General features: G+C 50.2%; 1 protein-coding gene across 2 annotated transcripts in view; it reads right to left on the minus strand.

Annotated features, from left to right (window-relative positions):
- The window catches only part of LOC122369885 (echinoderm microtubule-associated protein-like 2), a 32,864-nt gene that overhangs the window by 2,656 nt on the left and 8,212 nt on the right, over positions 1–21,996 (minus strand). The window contains exons 2-13 of one of the 2 annotated variants that reach the window (XM_043344991.1): positions 16,802–16,951; positions 15,808–15,931; positions 14,425–14,655; positions 13,848–13,973; positions 12,723–12,794; positions 5,158–5,313; positions 3,949–4,098; positions 3,171–3,240; positions 2,080–2,277; positions 1,576–1,810; positions 1,108–1,262; positions 513–770 (exon numbers count right to left, since the gene is read on the minus strand). In XM_043344991.1, the coding sequence (XP_043200926.1) occupies positions 513–770; positions 1,108–1,262; positions 1,576–1,810; positions 2,080–2,277; positions 3,171–3,240; positions 3,949–4,098; positions 5,158–5,313; positions 12,723–12,794; positions 13,848–13,973; positions 14,425–14,655; positions 15,808–15,931; positions 16,802–16,951 (1,925 nt within the window). The remainder of the gene's footprint in view (positions 1–512; positions 771–1,107; positions 1,263–1,575; positions 1,811–2,079; positions 2,278–3,170; positions 3,241–3,948; positions 4,099–5,157; positions 5,314–12,722; positions 12,795–13,847; positions 13,974–14,424; positions 14,656–15,807; positions 15,932–16,801; positions 16,952–21,996) is intronic. The other variant, XM_043344992.1, reaches the window with a different exon arrangement.

Consider the following 21,996-nt stretch of genomic DNA (forward strand, 5'->3'; position numbering starts at 1 on the left):
CCGGGGAGAAGGAGGCGCTCTGCACGCCCTCCTGGGGACACAGAACGGAGCACGGGGCAGGGGAGTTTAGCTGGGAGCCGTCCGGGGAGAAGGAGGCGCTCTGCACGCCCTCCTGGGGACACAGAACGGAGCACGGGGCAGGGGCGGTTAGCTGGGAGCCGTCCGGGGAGAAGGAGGCGCTCTGCACGCCCTCCTGAGGACACAGAACGGAGGGCGGGGCAGGGGAGGTTATCTGGGAGCCGTCCGGGGAGAAGGAGGCGCTCTGCACGCCCTCCTCGGTACACATAACGGAGCACAGGGCAAGGGAGGTTAGGTGTGGGGTTCGGGAAAAAGGGAAGTCCTGGGTTTGGTGGTAATGCTTTATCGAATGATCCTGTAAGAAATGCCATCGTCCTGAAATTTTACAATCGATCGCAACAGCCAGGCGAATGCCAGAAATACATCCACTAACTACCAAATCCGTATTCAATATCTCAGAGTTACCACCCCTACCGTTTGTTTTCCTCACTCACCTCAAAGTCCATGGTCCAGACGGGCGCGTGTGTGACCAGGTCCCACATGAACAGTCTGCCGTCCCAGCCGCCGGTGGCGAACTGGGGGCGTCCCGGGTGGGCGGCGGCTGCCCACACCTCGTCCGTGTGACCGCGGACGATGGGCTCCGGGTCGGCTGCCCACTCGGCCGTCAGCACGCAGTTACCGGTGGTACCGACCAGCAGCTGGCCGCCGCGGCCCGGAGACACCATACGGGGCGAGCCGTACTCGGCAGGCAGCTGAGGTGGAGGTTAAGGACGAGGGTCAGATGCTGCGAGGTCAGTCACATCTTAAAAGCTAGAACACTACATAACTATGTCTATGAACCAGCGAGGTGGCAATTCGCTCACAGCAATTGACAAATTAAGAGTGATAATCGAGTTTTGATGTTTCCATTTACCGACGGTTGCTTGCTGACGGCAAGACGCTCGCATTTTTTTCTGCAGCTTAAAATTGCATATAAGCATATTACTAACATTCAATAAGTTGCTATCCACAGGTAACGATATGAACATCAAGACCTCTCTGCCTATTGGAGGTCACCCAATCCAGCTGGACTCCGGATCAGACCCTCACCTCTACCACGTTCCCGGTCTGGGTCATCTCGCGGTCCCACTCGATGATCTTGCCGTCCTTGCCGCCGGAGACGACGTTGCCCGTCTTGTCGACGAACAGGGTGAACACGGTGCCCTCGTGGGCGTCGGCCACCGTGTTTGTCACCGTGGTGCCGCCTGGCCGAGGCAGGTCACACGGGGTCAGAGATGGAAAAAGAGGGAGCAGTTGGGAGGTCTGGGAAGCTGAGGCAGAGGTGGAGAGAGTAGAGAGCAGTTGGATGGCAGGGTGTTCCGGCTCTCGTTTTGCGTTTTCGCACCTTCCTCCCTCGTTCCCTTCCTCTCATTATTTACCCCTCTTTAGCTCTAGCTTCTCCCTCGTCATCTTGCTTCCCCTCCCTACCTACTCTCTTACTTCCTCCACATATCCCTCTCTTCCTCTCCCTCTCATCCATTTTCCTTACCCTTCTCTCCGTCTCTCCCTTCCTCTCACCTCGCTCCCAGAACAGAATCCTTCCATCTGAGTCGCCCGTGATGAGATCTCCAGAGTCGGTAAAGTCCATGCAGGTGACGTATTTGGGCCGGTCGCGGCCTCCGAACACGCCCTGCCGGCGCTGCAGGGAGCCGGCCTCCAGCAGCCAGAAGTTGACGTGCTGCCGTCCGCAGGTCATCAGCACGCCCTTGTCCAGCGGGTGCCACTGGACGTCCACCACCGTCTCATTGGCCGCCTGAGCAAGGGAGGGGGGATGTTACGGCAGGTCCAGCAAGGTCAGGCTAGAGTGTGTCATATCAGGTCAGACAAGGTCAAGTTGGTTATTCTACCCGGCGAAGACATGAAAATAGCTGCAATTATGCATAATTTGATGTTCATTGTTCTCCTCCTCGCCCCTCGCCTTCATGTCCCGCTTTGTTAGTTTACCAGCTCGTAATTTACCTTCCCTTTCATTTTCATTTTCCTTTCGTGCCTTGTATTCTTGGGTTTATCACCGTACCGTACCTTGTTCTCTGTGACTTTGCTCTCCTCCTGCCAGTCCCAGACAGAGAGAGTGCGGTCCTGTCCCTCGTCCACAATGGCCAGCTGAGCTCCGCCGTCCGTTAGACTGAACGCCAGGCACGAGACGCCGCGGTCCAGCTCCCCCTCGCCCAGCACGTGCAGCGTGTTCAGACTGGCCGAGTCCCATACGTGCACCTGAGGCTGTGGAGACGACAGAAGGGGCCTTGGATGTTGATGGGTGCCATCACACACAAACGGTTGTGAAGAGACAAAGGGGAAGCGCGGAGTGATATTTTCCTGACATTCTTAATGTCGAGACTTTCGTTTTGTAGCAGACGTCACATGCGCTTCATATGACCAGTTCCCGGTAAAATCGATAGTTCGCGGAACGCGCTAAACACTAGCGACCACTGACTATCGAGTCACAATGGATGGTTATTGATCGAACACTGCCTACGCAGTTCAGGCGGGAAAATCGCGCAATATTCTGAGAACGGCCCAACAAGTCCATGGAAGTTACGGTTACCCACATGCAAATAGCCCCAAGGTGCTGGAAATGCAACCGTCAACGACAGAGAGTGTTACAAATGAAAAATATGCATTGCGGGTCAGAAGTAATTTAAATTACCGATACCGTTTGAATGCAATAATGCTCTTTTATTTGAAGAGAATATGGCGCACCCTTACCAAACCATCCTCCGCACCAGAAACTAAATACACGCTGTGTCAATTCGTCCGTTAGGAATTCAGTCAGGTGGAGAACCGTATTTTCTATCGATCTCATGTCCAGCAGGCGTGTAACAGACCAATCGTTCAATGAACTGTATAACCTTCTTTTCCATCTCATCCCGCACTCCATCCAGTACCGGTGAGCCTTCAGTGTGCCCTAATGTAATCTCCACGCTCATTGCTCGGCCGTCCGGCTTCTCCACGCGTCCATCCCAGCTCTTCCCTCTGCCCTATCCGTCCGTTTCATCTCTCCTGTGTTCTCTGTCCTGTGTCCACCCCGTCTCTTCCCTATTCCCTATTCGTCCGTTCCATCTCCTGCGTCTTCTGTCCTATGTCCGTTCCGTCGGCCGGTGCCCGTCACTGACCTGAGCGTTGGACTTGGTCCCGGCACACTGGCCCGTGGCGATGGTTGTCCGGTTAGGATGGATCGCCAGGCTGGAACGGCCACAGGCACAGTCAGACAATACAGTTCAGACACTTCAGATAATCGGACAGGGTGGCAGGGAGGTGATCAGACAACATTTCCCGGACAACCTGACATAGGACGGCCAGGGCTGTCCACATGGCATAGACACGGACAAGCACAATAAACAAAGAAACAGTGTGAAAGCTGCACAGCGTCGAGCAGCAACAATTGCAAACACAGTCCGTCACGCTTCTTGGTAAACACAAATGCGACCAATGACAGTGCAGCAGTCACACAACGAACATGACGGGTTAGCAGTCAGGTGCAGTGACAAAAGACCGAAAATACCCAGAGGAGACCATTGCGTGACTGCCCTAATCACGCTAATGACAAACCAGTCGATACTCGGAACACGCACCGAAGTTCGGTAACACCTTCGATCCCGTTCGTCGAGCTTTCGAAGGTCAGTATGTCCTTTTGGTTAGACGGCTGGGAGTAACAAAAAACATGCTATTACCGAGCCATCGATCGAAATCATCGATTGTAGCTTAAACTTTAACCCAATCACGGGTGTGTTATCACTGAATCCAAACGAATTTGGTCGACAGTTTTTCACTTTTTTAGCCCGAACAATGAACATCGATCGACAGCAAAGGGGGAATCAATAGAATAACACACCAGCACACGTTATCAATGCTATGTGATACCACAGTTGACGCGTTTGTCCATCGACTCACCATTTGACGTCATCTGTGTGTCCGGTGTAGTGGCGCTGCATCTGGTCGTCCACGTTATGGAGTACCACCACGCCGGCCACGAAGTATACCATCTCGCCGGTGGGCAGCAGGTACAGGTTATTGCGGCAGTCCTTACCGCGGTAACCGTAACTGAGAGACACCGACAGTCAAGGAAAATACCGCAAGGTGGAGTGTGGAGGCGCCGAATTTTCGCGATTGAATCGCGAATAAATAAACGTAACACACAGTCGCAACTGACAGTTATGAAAAGCGTCGTAGCCATTCGAATAAGTACATAAATCGCAAAGACATCAAAGCTTTGAGGACCACCCAAGGCCCGAAATAATTCGCTCCACAGCACGGAAATCGTTTCCTGTTCTCTACGCAACCACCCAGCACCGTTCGGTAAACGTTCAATTCCACTTCCCCGTCCACAGGAGCGAGTCTCACTCCACCGCGCCGTCCACCGCCGGCGGCTACCTCCGCCCTGGGAACCGGCCGACCGTGACCGGAAGTGGGCACTTCCGGTGGTGCGCGGGCTCGCGCCGGGACGCCGTGGCGCGTGCAGAGACGCCTCACGGACGCCGTGAAGCAGGCCCGCCTCTGAAGCGTGTCAATATGGAGATTGTCCAAGGTCCGGCTCGAGGTTATAGCTAATCCAGATCGGTGATGTGAAGGGAGCATCCGTTCTGCTAACCAAGGCACGCCACTAACGTTATACTGTGGTTATAAACGATGTCTCATGCATTATCGTTACGTCGGGTGATGTCATGCCCGATGTGACATTACGCACAGCTATGTAGGTGAGCTAGCCCGTCGAGCCTTTAGTCGCTGAAACGATTATGATCGGAATCCTTCCATGACGCACCATTTAAAACGAACAGAATGGAACAAAACGTCGTCACCTTGGTTATGACAACGCCATTCGGGAAAACTCACGTCTATTGTTCAGCTCCTTTTGGCCCTCACTTACTAATGCTCCAATGCGTCTGGCATTTCTTTGTTATTTGCCGCCCCAAGCGAGCATACCTAAATAAAATGTCACTTATCTGCTGTTCAATCGTTACTTATCAGGTGCCCTTAATTACTCGCTGACATGTCAATGGAACATTGGTTTAAGATTTAGATTGGATCGATCTTTAATTGTAAAAGAAAATTAACTTCTTTCAGCGCGCCGTTCCCGTCCCGGTTTTCGGCACCAAAGGATACGCCCACTGGAGAGCCAGCTGTTTCTCCGGCGCCGGCAGCACCGCGTTGAGATCGTACTCCTCCATGACGTCAGAAGGCGCGTACAGGTTCACCGGGCGACCCTTCAGAAAGATCTTCAGCACGCCGTCCTCGGCGTTGTACGACATGTCCCTCGTGCTGGCGACAGAACGGTAACGGCTCATGAGTAACATCTCATTAGAAATACAAGGTAAATGTGAATGTCGTTACTATATTTGGGTAGTGATTACGATTTACGATCATAACGGGAAAATGGAATATAACGGTAAATGGTAAACGGAGTGAGACGTGAAGGTAAAACACCCATTTGAGACTTGAGTGTAAAGCGAAGATTTGAATTAAGATAATACCTACATGTGGTAAAAACTGTGAATAACGGTATCAATAATCATCCATTGAACAAATTCCAACTCAGCATATAGCATGACTCCAAGTGTTATTTGTATCATCTGCAGAAGTGTGATCACTTTGACCTTCCTCACTGCCTGACGCATGTTTTCGAGGAACGTCACGCTACCAAGCGCATCACGCCACAGCTCAGACAATGGGGGAATGGGCCCGGCCAGCGGACGGTGTCGAGACAATGAGGGCAGCGGCGTGGCGGTGGGACTGCATGGGTCGATAGACGGTGGGCCATTTCAAGGGAAGCCTGTGACAGTGAGAGAGCTAGCCGCCGCACAGTGGCCCTTTTTCAGAATTAGCACGCATAAATTCAAAATATTTTTTCTCTTCTTTTGAGTAAAAAGCAGTCTAATCGTGTGCAAAACATTCCAAACTATCCGATGGTGCCATTTTTACCCCCTAAAAAATAATTATCTTTGGTAAAACTGACCGCAAAGTCGAAGTTTGTCGAGAGGCGCGCGGACACCACCGGCGGACCCTAAAAAGTAGAGTGAGATGAACATCAATTTGTAAGACTTTCGATGCGAAAATATGAAAAATTAGTGGCATGGCTGTGAAGCTGAGTTTACGTAGAAGCCCTAGAAACCACCATTTTCATTATATAAGCTTAAATAGACCACTTTTGCCGAATATTGTGGACACAACAACAGGACAATTATTAACTGGAGATGGCGGCATACATATGAAGCTTTATGTTAAGTGGCACACTCTAGGACATGTCGTATCATACATCGTTCGCATTGCCGATCTCTTCTGACCATGTCCACCAAAGGGCATCGCGCCATTTTGCGCCATTTTGCTTCTACGGTGGATAACGTGAGCCAGTTCAGTCCGCGAGCGGCTGTGGCTCCTGTTCGATACGACTAAGCTCATTGACCTGGCTCGAAGCTGGTGTCACCAGCTGTGCGTTTAAATGTGGCTTGACTTTTGCCATAAGATGTGCTAATTGAAATTATACTAACGTGGCTGGCAACAGCTGTAGATGCAGTCACGTGACGCCCTGGGGCGTCCTGGCGGTCAGTGCAGCGCGGTCGGCTGGCGGGCTCGCCACACTTGCGTTCGGAGCGGCCTGGCCGGCGGGCGAGCCGTGCGAACGTGCGCCAAATCTTGGGCCGAGCGGTCTGTCGCTGTTGGGCCGAATCTCCTTGGGCAGTTCGTTTCTTTTCTTCTCTTTGCATTGGCAGGGAATACGTCCTTGATCACGTGGTGATGTCTAGCACCACTTTCAGGTAATGTGGGAATTAATGCGTGCTAATTCTGAAAAAGGGCCACTGTGCGCCGGTTACGAATTATCGCTGAAAGGGCTCGGCCTGAGTGGGCTCGATTGTGTGAGCGTGGTGGTGTCCGCCCCGCCGGTCGCACTGTTGTGGTAGCTTGCGATGAAATATTTCAGAGGTCGATTCTGTATGGAGCGTGCCCTCCTGTAACTGGTCGGAGCCGGCCAAAACTAGATGTGGCCAGCCGAAGCCGGGTACCACCAGCCTCAAAGGGCCCCGCTGCCTCGGGGAAACTGCACAGCGATGTCAATGCAGCGCTCACTCGATGGCCACGACCTGCACTAAGGTTGATGACCTGACTGCTTATAACTAAGAATTAAGGAAGAGGGGATTGTGTATGAGGGAGATTTAACTTCTCATTTCCAGAATCGCTCGAAAAAGAAATCTATCAAACCAAAGTGGGAACATTAGCCACCCACGCCTTACTGCGGGAAAAGAGAGCAGAATCTGCTCCTCCCGAATCAATGTAGCATTTTCGAAACGTTTTTTGCTTATCATCTGAAGCTTTTAGTACTTTATCCCCAGTTGAGCACACGTATAACGCAAGCCGTTGGGTAGTAGTGGAGGGGAGAAGGTAAACCTTTCAAAGCTACGCTACTTAGCTTTATGCCAAAGGGTAAACAGATTCAATAAATGTGCCACTCTGGGTGCAATATCAGTTACCTCGTCGATACCGAATCAATAACGCCGACAGGCAAATACAGACCGAGCCTGATAAGCCTGAGGGCCCATGGTCCAAAGTCCTTGAACCAGCGCCAAGTTCAAATATCGGCATGACGGCAGGCCGGGAGGTTGAGCCTCCCGGGTGACAAATTGCTAACTACACCGGCAGCTGAAGTCTGAACCCGTCTTTTGGAGATTTGAATACTTCGGCCCAGAATCCGGATAGCAAGTTATGTTATTTTCACAAGCAGGAGAAGGCGTACTATCAAAGTCGTGCAGCAGAAGAGTCGTAGCAGACAGCAGTTAGTAAAATAAACGTAAGTGCAAACCCTTATTCGGCGGTCGGCACTACCAGCCAAGGCACCAAAAGCAGCCGTACTGAGCGATGACGTAGCAAAATAGAAACATTCAACTAGGGGTAGCATTGTAAAGGTGGACCCCATATCTCCTCATATACAACATCGCAGTCAGGCTACATAATATAGTCTGCTAGCCTGAGAATGTATCGTTCCATAATCCATATACATCAGGAATACGACCGACACAACCTATTCCACGTCTGTTACTTACTCCTTGAACTCGTCGTCAGCCATTTTATCCGCTCTGGCTCTCCTCCGGTACCAGATAACACAACCACACCCCTCCCGAAGCACTCCCGGCCGGCGACTGCGCGGAGTTCTATAGCCTTGGACTGCGCCACAGCTGACGCCGCCACCGCCCCACCCCGACCCCAGCGCCGCCCCTATTCAGCGGCAGACGGCGGAACTAAAGTGCCGCGTCGTCCAGCCGCCTATCTCCCCGGTGAGTCACCGTCGTGCTGTTACCGGCTCTCACGGACCAAGGTCAACCAGCGTTACGGACTGGGGACCGGACACCCGTTCTCGCTCCCGACAGGCGAATTTAGAGACGGCGATTTAAATCGGCGACATCGGGGAAGGGGCCTCAGCCCGCAATCTGCAGACCATGTACTGAATTAATTTGCTTCATCTGCTTACCGGGAAACCTAGATAACTCTCAAAATCAACTGAGCAAGCGAACCACAAGTGGATTGAACTAGCAAACATGATACTACTAAAATAAACGATCACGGGTGATATCATATCATTGCAAACACCGACGAGATCGTTGGCGAACACTTACAAACATACCTAAGTGACATGGCAGATCCTGAGCATTGGCTTCCGACTACCGGCATATGATCAGTCTGACTCAAAAGATCGGAACAACTTTATTACAACAAAAGAATCAGAGCAACACTGAACAGAACGTATGACTTATCATGGGGCTCCCTAAAAGAAAACAAATCACCTGGCATGTAGACTGTACCGCAGCACATGGTTGTAATGCGGCACAGTATCATTCCACCGCAGTCGGCAGCTAGATGAATAAAAACGCTCACCTCCACGCAGCGGCGTATTTAGAAAATCGCGAAGGGGGGGGGGGCCAAGGGTTTGGAGGGCGCCACCTCACCCAAGGAGGGCGCCATACGGTCGCGAGATAAAAAATCGCTCAGTGGGGGTTGGGGGGTTGGGAGGCGTTTTTTACCATGCCACCAGTTTTTTTTTGCGTAACCTCGTATAGGTCGTGCTGCATTGATTTTGCATCGTGTGTATTCTTTATACTCCAGGTCACAAAAGGTCAAGTGTTCTTGAAATGCTGCGCCGAAGGCGCGCGAAATTTTTGAAAACAACCTTTTCCTCCGCTTTTTAGGCACGCCTTTTATACGATCACTGTTCAAAGCTCCTCTCGCTCTTTTACCAAATTTGAAGGTGTAAAAATACCTAAGGTTTGGTCGGGCCGCTGCCACACAAACTGTACAGAAAGCTTGGCTCATGGGTGTCGATGTATAAAAGTTTATTGGCGGTGGCATATCTACGCACCAGATCACCGTATCGGATTGATACCGGAGCGCGAGATGCGTAAACATCATCCAAATTACCTCAGACCAGCCTTCATAGCCTTCTCACAGATGCATACAGTGTACCCACATAACCAGTTTCAATCACCGAAACTTCAGATGCCTGCTGTTGCGCCCGAACCTGTTGACAATACTTAAAGGAAACAGTTCACTTTCCTGAAATTAGTATTTTGCTATTTGATTTATGATTTTTTATGCTCAAAATGATCATGAAATAAAATAAAACCTTTTTGTAAAAACAATTATTTTCTGTATTTTAATATAGGACGAACTATATTTTATGTAAAATAATGTTTGACGCGGAAGCTTATTACGCGTTGACCAATCATATCGCGTAGTTCAAACCTACGCATACTGCATTGGCTGTAAGCAGCATGCTGATTGGCTGACGATGACGTGGCTGCATTCCTTTGCAAGGCACACATTCCTCTGCAAGACACTCTTTTCGGAACGAGAAATGGAATATCTTCGTCTAGGGTGATCATTGAGCCGTAAAAGCTCCTGATTTGTGCTAGTGTCAGCTCAAGCTACGAAACTGCTATTCCAGTTCAAAACCCCATGTTAAAAGTGAACTATTTCCTTTAATCGTAATCCATATAGATGCCATGATGCACGTAAAGTAGGATCAATCCGTTAAGACCAAAGACGTGTTTTATGCATCGTAGAGCGTAGATAGTTTTGGTAGGTATAGATACTTCATTCATTGTGCTGAATGCACGTTCATTTGTGGCAGTTTTCACAGGCAAGACATCAACTATGTGCAATAGAACGACTAAGTTGAAAAACATGCCAAAGGAGTAAATAAATGATAGGAGGGCAGCGATCAACGGATGTTGCCAATAGGTAGAAGGGCTGCGATCCACAGGAGGGCACTAATAGGTAGAAGAGCCCCGATCAACATCCCGAGTTTCGACAGTAGGGCACCGATAGGTAGGAAGTTGGCGAGCAGCAGGAGGGCGCCAATGGATAGAAGGGCAGCGATCAACAGGAGGGCACCAATAGGTAGGAGGGCGCCGATCAATAATCAACAGGAGGGCGCCACCAGGTAAGAGGGTGGCGAGGAACAGGAGAGCACCAATAGGAGGGTGGCGATCAACAAGAGGTCGCCAATAGGTGGGAGGGCGGTCATCAACTGGAAGTCGCCAATGAGCGGAAGGGTGACGATTAAAATGGGGGTGGCAATGGTGAGGAGGGCGCCTTTGCTCAAGAGGATGACACGAACAGGAGGGCGTCTGTGCGGAGGGCGCTGGTCAACAGGAAGGTGCCAGTGGATAGGAGGGCGGTGATCAACAGGAGGGTGCCAGTGGTTAGGAGGGCGGCGATCTACACGAGGGCGCCAATAGGAGAAGGGCCCCGATTAACATTCAACAGGAAGGACTAGGGAACCAATAGGTAGGAGGGCGGCACTGAACAAGAGGGTGCCAAAAGGGAGAAAGGCGGCCTTCAAAATTTCACATGAGGGCTCAATAGGTAGGAGAGCGCCAATAATTATGAGGACGCCGATCAGCAGAAGGGCGGCAATGTGTAGCAGGGTGGCGACCTACAGGAGGGCGCCTTCGGGTGAGAGGGCGCTTATTTACAGGACAGCGGCTTACATAGGCGACCACCGTTACGCTTAGAGAGCTACAGCCTACAAATGTGGTTGGAGGGCGCCCGAGGGAGCCCTCCAACCGTATTTGGAGGGCGTATTTGGAATGGGCGTCCTCCGAGGGCGCCCTCCATCCGTATTTTCCCTGTAAACACATTCGCGATTGGAGGGCGCCCTCCAGTCGCGATTGTTTTTCGATTCGATTATATCACAATTGCATTTGCGATTGGAGGGCGCCTTCGGCGCCCTCCAATCGCAAAGGGCGCCTTCGGCGCCCAAGGGGGGGGGCCATGGCCCAGTGGCCCCCCCCCCTGCCTACGCCCCTGCCTCCACGGACGACTCGGGAAGTAAAACGAATATAATTAATCTGATTACATAAAGATTGGTGTCGCCATTCATCAGACTACAGGTAAAATATGACTACACGAATCACGATTCTCGCTTGCGGCGCCCAAGTAACCCCTATATTCACGCTGCCATGAGCGCGGCCGGCGCGGGCTGGCTGGCTCATGGCTGGCTGTCTGCCGCCCTCTCCCGGCCGACAGCCGGCAGAAGGGCCAGCAGATCGATCCACGGCCGCGACCTTGACCTCAGCAGCCAGCCCAGATTACTGCAGGCGTCTCTTCTCCGTAAAGGCACTCACGCTCGGTAGTTAAGGGCTGGTTTAGTGTGAGGACGGAGGCGCTGAGTTGAACTTTAACCAACAGCTTCGGCTGCCACGGTGGTTCTTCGTGCTAGAGTACTGCAATAGATACATGTGAGGAACTCGGGTGATTGTTTATAGAGACCAGAGGACCTTATCTGTGGCTGGCACATTATGCAAAATTGCGAATAGACCAGATTGACGTTTACGGAACCGTTCTCTTTTGGAAGATATCGAGACAAAAAGAGAAGGGTCTGGATTGAAAGGCCCTCCGCTCCATGGTCATGGCCATAGAGCCATGACAGCGATATAACTAATCGCTGCACCAGACCGGGCCATCTGCAGTCCACACAGCGCTGTGCAGTTCGCATGCAGGAGGCGTTCCCGTGCAGCGGGCGACCGTATTAGAATTGACCGTTACTGCTCTGCTGTGTGCTAAATATGCTTACACCAAGACGGTCATCTCATCCGTAATGTTAACAGCGTCTGGTGAAGTGAAAGTTGAAGACTGTCCCGTCCAGGCGCTTGGCGGATTGAAAATAAACTACAGACCGTCATAACTCATAAATGGGCTGAAATTATGTTTCATAAGAATATATAAACCATTCAATTATGAGCGCTACGTAAATACGTTGCTATAAATACGCCATTTACGCTGGTATAGGTATGTGCAAGGCCTGCTTGGTCTTATTTCCTCAGTCAATTTCCTGTTATTTTTTTGCCATTTTTAATTAAAGCATGATTTACCTAATTGACCGGAATAAGCATTGCCAAAATGAAAACACTGTTCAGTAGCGGCGGAACACCTTCAACTAAGGGGGGGGGGGGGGGCACTGCCAACTTTTGGTCCCATTCCAACGCCCATAGGGCTAATGTTAAAATGCCAAAATCCAAGATCCAAGGGGGCACGGTGCCCCGGTGCCCTCTCCGTTCCGCCGCCTATGACACTGTTGATCTGTTTTATTTTACACCCATTCAGAATAACTAATTCCCCCGAAACTTCCGTCGCCTCCCTTAAGTGACCCCAGCCCTACCCGGTGAAGGCCCTTTTCTTACCCTGGACGATGGCTGAGCCGGCCCTTCCCAGCCGAGTTGTGATGGTGCGTCATAGCGCCCGCCGACGACCGTCTGAAAAGCGCGGTTCACATAGCGATTACAATTGATTCATCGTGGTTCACACCGAATCAGAGTGAGGTCAGCACATGATACGTGACGTCGCTTTTATAAGGAGGACGCAATCGCTGGGATCGTTACCGACGCATAAATTATTTAACCCCAAGTCATACCTGAGCGTAAATTAATTCGATTGTAAATAAATATAAACATTCTCTCGGCGATTAGCAAGTTAGGCGATGACGGAATCAGAAGCCGCTCCACATAGGTATAGTTTACACAATACACTGTCACTTTACATCATGCATTCTTATGCAGCAAGCGTTAAGCGAACTGCCTGAAAAGGCAAAATAAAATAATGCATCCACTCACCGGAGCACAGCCCCCATCGCTACAGATTTCTACTTTCTACACCGAACTTTCGGACACCCTACACCAGAGTAAAGATAGGTATGTGTGCCACGGAACCCCACCGTTCGCGCCGGCTTAGCAGCGAATGCTGTGGAATTCGTACCAACGGCACTCCGCAGCGCACCTTTATATTTCATAAACCAGCAACTACTGCGAACGGGGTTGGCGTTCCTCGTTTGCAGAAGGTCCGAAGTATTACGCAACTAGCGAATAGCTCACGCAATTCCCGGCAGAGCAACGGTGACATTCTTTTAATGTTTGCTTGGGACGCATAGATCAGCGAGTGATAAAGCTTTGGAAGCTTTGGAAAATAAACTGTGTGACAGTATGGTGACATTAACAATGCAGGTTGCTTAAACAAAGTAGGCACCCTGTCCATTTCAAGCTTTATATAAGCTACATAAAGCTAGCTATCGAATTGCGCCGAAACCGACAAAACTAAGCAAGTTGTCATACCAATTTGCCAAAAAGCATATTCAAACGTCCCTACACCTTTAAAGCATGCATATCATAGAGTCAGTGGTCGTTCTGTGGGTAAAAATATGTATAACAGGTACACAGGAAGGGTAAAAATATCGAATTTTAATATGAACAAATCACAATTTAGACAGCTCATGACCCTAAAGTCTCGTCTTTCGTGCATAATGCAGCATATACCGGGTGCGAGGCGTCGTCTGTGGTTCCGAGTTCAGTCGCCAGATGTCTCTGGGCTCCTCCACCAGGGTTCCTCCGGCGTACGACTCCGGTCGTCTCGGGCGGGCCGCGTGCGAGTGGCGGCGCATTCTACAACAGAGACGAGTGCAGAGGGCCATGTGCAGCGTGCAGGGTACAGAGGGAGAGAGGAGGGGTGGGGAGGTACAGAGGGAGAGAGCGGGGTACCGTACCACCACCTCCACCACCACCAGTGTCGCTGGCAAGGGGCACGCGAGGGAATACTAAATACTGAAGCCTCGAGACACCCATGACCCAACGATTTAGAAATCGTAAGAAAAAAATGACATGCTAAAATTGATGCAAATGATGGACATATTTCTATCATGCTAAGAGGTTCCATCCCATGAGAGCCACTAACTAAATGTAAAAAAGTAAGACGGTGAAAATAAAACGATAATGAAGTAAAACTACCCGAATCAAATCCGTGAGCGCCTGGCGAGCATGTATGCCATACAAAATACCCATTTTCAAAAGCCAATCACCAAGATCTGAACACAAGCACCCGATCAGCTGGACTTACTTGACTTGCAGTGGAGTGTGGCTGACGACCGGCGAGTGCCGCTGCTGCTGGTGCTGGAACTCTGTCGCCGAGCTCCATCTCTTGGTAAGACTGGCAGTTTTGTTTGGCAGGTGGCGCTGCTGTCGCGCGGCGGCGGCCGTCGGGCTCGGCGAGGTGGCCGGGGAGACACTGTTGCTGCTGTGACCGTCCGAGTGCAGCGAGCCCGTCGACTCGTGGTGCCGGAACCGGTGGCTGGAACAGACACAGCAAAAAAAAACTCAGCTTCGCAGCGTTTGAGTGGTGAGTTGACAGTAAAATCAGTTCGACAACCCAGCCAGCAGAGTGCCTGAATCACAGGCAGTGGTCTGCGGAAAATACCGCACTTTTCAACAAGGATCTGTTACAATAGGCTCGGACCATGTCATAGAAAGAGCGGAAGGTTTCCTGAGAAACATTCGGCCGGCACCGTTAGAGACTGTTTTCCCTGCAGGAAAACATGTCAATTTAATGTAATTCCACGACAATGTGATCACACCTCGACGAAAGTTTTAACCAGGCCGGTGGCAAGTGGGCACAATTTTGAGATATTTCGTTGGTTTTTACATCGGCGCAAATAAAGGTAGTAACTGTTGGTCGCTCGGCATCCCAGCCACTACAATGCATGATCCTATACAAAGCGTAGTAGGTGCTTTTTTGCTGTGACAAGTGAAGCTTTGTGCCCGTAAATGCGGTATACTTCGGTACGCTGATCACCGTCTACAGAAAGTACCAAGTTGTGGCTTCGCTGACCACTGAAGCGCAAGGCATTATCTGACACCGTATTTATTTTCCAACGCATAGCTTTAAACAGACCGACCGACTCGTGTGACAATTTAAAAAAATCTGCAAATGAATCCTTTATCGGGAAACCCACAACAGGCTGCTGGAATTACCACGTCGCGACTTGTTCACAGTGAAACGTGTCGGATCACAAAGGCTCATCAGCGCACGACTGTGCCATCCCGCCTGGAGTGTAAAAATGGCCCCGCAACCGTCCGGCATAAGGCGTGTAAAAAACTCACCTACACGCCCCACTCCTGTTACAGGGTGTACGGTAGTTTTAGATCGCACCTCATTTATTTACCACGCTGCTTTTTCACATGATTTATGTACCTACGTCACGGATCTAAGATTCTTACACATAGGTATACAATCATAGATTAAAATACACACTACATAATTAAACGACTTCAATCAAATTTGTAACAGAACATAACCCCCGAGAGCATGGTTTACAGATAATTCTCGCCAGATTCTCACATCAACATATGTGGCGACTCGTGCATCATATTACAAGTTTCATCATACTCGTGATTCGTGCATTACACTCGATACTTGCATCACCCGCTGAACCTTTTCACTCACCCATCTGGAACGCTGAGTTTCTTTTTGGGCGCCTCCAGTCTGGCGATGCCGCTGTGTTTTCCGTTGACGAACCGCTGAGTCGGGGCCCGCAGGCTGGACACTGCCGGGGACGTTTTACCGACCGCTGGGGACCGGAAAACCAGCCGGTAATCAGACCGATCAGCGGCAGGTCAAAGCGCCGGCCGACTGTGTGATTGTGGTGCATAATGCATATAGATAAGGCACCGGGCCTTGCCAGCTCCATGTCTTCACAAAGGTGTAACGCCTAATTTGAGCTCTTCACAAAGGTGTAACGCCTAACTTGAGCGAGACTTTGAAATACCACCGAACAAGGAATGCATTTGAGGGGCACAAAAACAGCAGTGTCTCCTTTCTCCATTATCTGCACAGAATGGCTAGCCTTGACATCGTCTGCAGCTGGAGTGTTGCGTTTCACTTTTCCCTCGCAATTCCAGAAAGCCTCACGATAGGTACCAGTGCCAGGCCCTTCCTCACTGACCTTTGCTTCATTATCCTCCCTTCCATTGATCTCTCAGATCCTTTCCTTGTTCCCGCTGTCCCTCGTTAGTCGTTACCCACTGACATGAAACCCCTTTCCCTATTGACCTCCCGGCAGACTCTCCCCTCCCCCTCCCTTATCCCACTGACCCCACCAGCCCTTACCCCACTGACCTCTGAGACCCTCCCCAACTGACATCTAGTGACAGCCTCTTCTGCTCCTCCCATTGACATCCCGCGTCCTCCCTTGTCCGAGCTTGTCCCTCCATCTCCCCTCTGACCTCTGAGCCCCTCCCCCACTGACCTCTCCGGTCCTCCCCACTAAACTCTGAGACCCCCACTGACCTCTGAGACCCCCCACTGACCACTGAGCCCCCTCCCCCACTGACCTCTCCGGTCCTCCCCACTAACATCTGAGACCCTCCCACTGACATCTGAGTCCCCCTACTGACCTCTGAGACCCCCCACTGACCTCTGAGACCCCCCCTTCACTGACCTCTCAGACCCTCCACCTGTCCCAGGCGCCGCTGCAGATCAGTCACCGTGCTCTTCAGCACGGCGATCTCGGCGTCCTGTTCTCGGACGAGCCGCTCCAGGTCGAGCACCCTCAGCGGTAGACCGGACACGTCCGCACCCAGAGGGTCATCTGAGGAGGAGCGGAGAGAAATTGTGAGATGCGGGTGAGGCTGAGAAAAGGTGGGGCAGTTTGAGCACGAGGGGGCATCGATCATTGTACTCGTATCGGTGCTAGTTGTACGACTTCTGAACTGCAATGTGTCGAAGGAAACACACGGCATGCAAACAATCACGCACGATAAACGAAATAAGATTTCATGACTCAATGACTAGTGGGTTTAGCTTACAAGCCTAAACATGCACGGGCGTAGTCGCAGCATTTTTTAGACGCTGGATTGGCAAAGGAGACACAATGCATCTGCTATTATCAATTTATTTACTGCAAAACCAAGGACGATGCAGTAAAACCAATGCTCATGTTGTAACAAGTGACTAGTAAATTTGTACTGTTTTTACGAGGCGAGGCAGATATATCTCAAAAGTATCAAAAGTAGTTTTAGTGTCGAATACCAAAACAAAGTTTTCTATAATACCTACGCTGGATGAAGCAGTAGCCTACTTTTATGCGCAGAGCGAAAGTGAGCGGCCGAGTATTATACCAGCATTACATCCATTCCGGCTCCGAGTTCAGCCATTCACATTAAAGTTACAGAATTACAACGCCTTGTCTAAGAAAAAAAAAACATCATTTTATCCGTCGGTAAAAGCCTAGATAAAGCCTTGATACCGTTCTGGTACACTCATGGTGCCCGCACTTGCAGGAATGCACTTTGAACCGGTTTTACATGATGCGCTTTCCTTTCGACGCCAGCACTGCGGCTATTCACCTTTGCTGCACATGGAACCGGGAACTGACCGGTATGTTAGGAGCCTCTGCTTGGGTCCAGAATCTACACACCACTGTGATACAACAGCTTCCGCCAGCACCCACTCTTTTCTGGCGTGTTGCTGATCTCAGAAGATCACAGACACAGAGCACCACATCCCACGATGATGATGCTAAACGTTTACAGCAATAATCCTTGCTGCTGTTGGCTAAAACATTCAATTGCATGGCTGGTTAGAAATCCCAGACGAAAACCAGGACGATATAAAACGTATGCAGACAATGCACTACTTTCCCGATCACGACACTATCAGAAACTGATCAAAACTGATCGTGTCACAAGACATAGATCACGAAAACGTAATGCCAAAGTCATGCAGAGCGAGCGTGATATAACCTCCACCTCCACCTCGTTTCCAGCATATCTCCGCAGAGGATATCAGCCCTATCACCGAGTCCCCACCACCTTCTAGTGACCCTGGGCCTGCAGAATGCAGAGCCGTGCCAGTTTGGTCATGGTCCGCCCACGCCCTGTGACGGGAGCGCCTCTGCCGCCGCGGGCAGGCCGCTCGCCAAAGCCGCTCAGAAGATAAATGTCCTCACGGGCAGTGTCACCAGGTTTGGTTTGTTGCTGGCGGCACCGGACAGCGCCATGCTCAACAGACGCGCCGCCCGCAGCAATGCACAGCTCTGCAGCCCATGGAGACAGTCACACAGCGGTGGTGTGCCCCAGGGCAGCGTCGCAGGTCCATCCTGATTTGGTGGCGATTATCCGGTAACGGGTCGGGCTGCTTTCGCCGGAGCTGATCTGGAGCTGCATCAGTTTTATTATCTGTATGGTGTACAGAAATGTCTGTTAGTCACTTATAGGCTATAGCAGTACCTAACGGACCAACAATCATCACTCGTCATTCGTGGTTGATGGGTTTTCAAATGCAGAATCCTCGTAACTTTGTACATCCTGTTTCATGGGAACAGGATGAACGGTACGAACACGACTTCTGCTAATCAAAACAACTGACAGACACTCGAACGCCAATCCTCTATATTTGACTCAGTAAAACAAAACATTCACTTTTGCCTCTCTGGACAATGTTTGTCAACCCTCTCGCTCCTTAGCACAAGCACAGACTCCCGGGCTGCTCAAGCCCACACCATTCTCTCGCATACAGTCACCAAAGGCACGTCCCATGAGCCGGAATGTGACGCACCTCACAAAAAAGCGCTGGAGCCATCTGCTCGGCCTAGAGAGCAATCATAAAATGCCGGTTCTCACAAGCTTTTGGGAGGATCACGTCACGAAGCTATGACAGTCATCGTGAGTCATCACGAGTTATCGCGGATTCATACGACACGGCCAAAGAAAAGTCACGAAGTGCCTTGCAGCATGACCTAGTCAGACCCTGAGCAGAAAATTGTTTGAACAATAACCCGAAAGTGAAATCGCTTCAGCTGGCTTCAGTTGGGAAGACGTAGTGTAAAAAAGTCTCGCTTGAAAAGGTCGCCCTGTCCTCTCCACGGTAAAAGTGAAATGACCAAAAAAGTAATATATATCTAAAGACCAAAAAAGTAATATAACGCAAACTGCAACATAATCGACATAATCATGGAAATTTTGGCTTAGCTCGCCGCAGACAAACGAAACAGCTGCACGAACATTTTAAGCACGAGGTTTGCAACTCGCACCACAAACTGTAGCTATTTTCAGAACGTTCCATTTCATTGCTTGACAGCAGCTTTCTGGAACCACTGAAGTTAGATCACACTGCAATATTATGGACTCCTGAGAATTATGGACTCCTGAAAGTGTTACACAAAGCAGACACATCTAACAACAAAGCATACAGTATACAGCTACACCACCATCAGAGTTGGTGTCAGCGATTTCTGAGACTGCAGGAGGACATGTGTATATTGTTTACCCAGTACGTAAATACAGCTACATTAATTGTGCATTAATTGCATTAATTAAATAAGTATAATGTATTTGTATAATGTAGAGGCGGGCGATCTTCGGTCATAACGGAGAGTACCGGCACAGACTGCGGAGAGTACCGGATCACAGACAGCGCTTGCGGGTTGTGAGCAGTAATCCAAACTTCAATGGTCAGTAGTTAGTAAAATGAACCGCATTGATTACGGAAAAAACAACGTCGTAGTAAACCATCAAAACAAACATACTAACTAGGCGAACAAAAATACTGTTAACTTCGAAAACCGGTAATAATACAGGAAGTTCCGTTATGTAGGTGAAAGGAGGAAACCGCAACGAAACCGGACCGGATGTGTTTTTGGCAACAAAAAAATGTTACAAATACTTTTGGATAGAACAGAACCAAAACAGTAAAATACACAAGTTCCGTGGATTTTATTACGATGAAAGCAAACTGTCTTTGACAAAAACGTTTTTAGTTTAAATAATTTTAAAAAAGTTCGAAAAGGTAGAATTTGTCTTCTGTCTGTTGGTGAAGATTGACATTTTGCTCGCAAATTTTAAGCAAAACATTAGCATTTACCAATCGTCCTCAAGTAGGCCGTGTCCCTTATCAGCGATCCAAGTGAACGAGCAATGCCGGATAAAGCAAAAGTTCGACGGTGCTCGGCATGATGTGTGAACTCATGAACTACCCTGTGCGGCCCCACCCTTACTCTAAGCTCCAGCGTGGGTCAGCGGAATAACGGTAATATCCGTGTTCATTGCGAGCTACTTTTCTATTTCGAACACAAGCCAACACGCTTAATACGTGGCTGTGAAGTTCAAGGCACTCGACAAACGTTAGCGGTTAAGAGTAGTTATGTTTAACACGGCTTAACCAGATTACGATAGGAGAAAAAAAAACCAAGAGCTACAAAACCAACGGTTACTTCCTGAAACACAATTTCAACGGATTAGATGTACCGTGTTACAGCCACTGAGCAACTCGATGTTAATGACTGAAAAATCGCCTAAACACGCTACGATACTGTTATTTTCACTTCATAACAGCCAAAAGCCCAGCAAAGCCGCTTGCCATTCGTCATTTAACCTCAGGAATGACCAAATGACCGAGCCACCTGACACAAACGAAGCCGGTGTAGCCTTGGAGATGCATCTCCGACACCTCTGCTCAGTGAGGAGTGACGGCGGCACCCTTCGCTGACACGTCCTCCGACTCCGTACAGGGCCGGTTCGTGCCGCTCACCCTGTCCTCCGCCGAGGGACGCGGTGTTCAGGCGGCCAACAGCGACACGCTCTATTCATATTCAGGAGCGCAACGCCCCGCCCCTGCCAAACATCACAAACTGAAGTGAGAGCGGTGGTCCTCTCAGCCAGAGAGATGGTGGTCCTCACATCTGACGGGGCTGGGTGCCAAAGAAAATCGATTAACTTGAGTGGGCCTGGGGATGAGCTAAATGGTAGAAATCGACTCCAAGAATGACTGGATGCAGATTTTATGTCGTAATTGGCTTATCTGAATAAATTTTGCACCCGTGAAAATGGTAATGGACGGTTAAAACTAGTATTTTAATGACATCGCATCCTGATACACATTTATATGGTTCGGAATATCGTTTCAAGCTCAGTGCAATTTGTTTCTCATGCTTCCAAAGGCTATGACTTTGGTTACGGAGCGAGCGAAGCGAGCGTAGTCTTTCCTTAGATTAACGGAAATTTCTGAGTATGAGCGGCCGGCCGGCCGGCCGGCCGTGGTCACGCTTTTGCGAGGCTTATATCTCAGCAACCACTTGACTGATTTACACGCGGTAAATTTTGTAGGGTAGCTTCATTCCTTCTACCAAGTATTGGACTTTTCCCGATGCATGTGGGTGACCCCTTATGCACGTGCCACGTGCAAAACGAAGAGGTGTCAGTTTTGTAATTGTTGCAATATCTCGGTAACTACTTGGCCGATTGCGCTGAAAGTTGGCATGTAGGTAGGCACCCACTAGGCACTACATATCCATGTGCCAGAGTTGGGGTGCTGCTGCACGTGCGCACGTGCAGGGGTCGTTTCCAGATCTCGAGAACGGCTGGACCGATGGCGCTCAAATTTGGTACACAGTTAGGGACCGGTTAGTAGGGTGCCGTGCACAAGTCAGTTGGGACCCATTTTGCACGTGCGCACGTGCAGGGTGCCGCTTCCAGATCTCGAGAACGGCTGGGCCGATTGTGCCCAAATTTGGCACATCGCTAGAGACCGGTTAGTAGGGTGCCGTGCACAAGTCAGTTGGAGGTACCCCCTCGCAATTTCGCACGTGCAAGGTCCACCCTCTCGCTCGCTCCGTTAGTCGCCCCAAAAGGCGTTATA

The sequence above is a fragment of the Amphibalanus amphitrite genome, unplaced genomic scaffold, assembly GCF_019059575.1.
Source record: "Amphibalanus amphitrite isolate SeventyFive unplaced genomic scaffold, NRLGWU_Aamphi_draft 001082F_arrow, whole genome shotgun sequence".
Taxonomy (NCBI): Eukaryota; Metazoa; Arthropoda; class Thecostraca; order Balanomorpha; family Balanidae; genus Amphibalanus; species Amphibalanus amphitrite.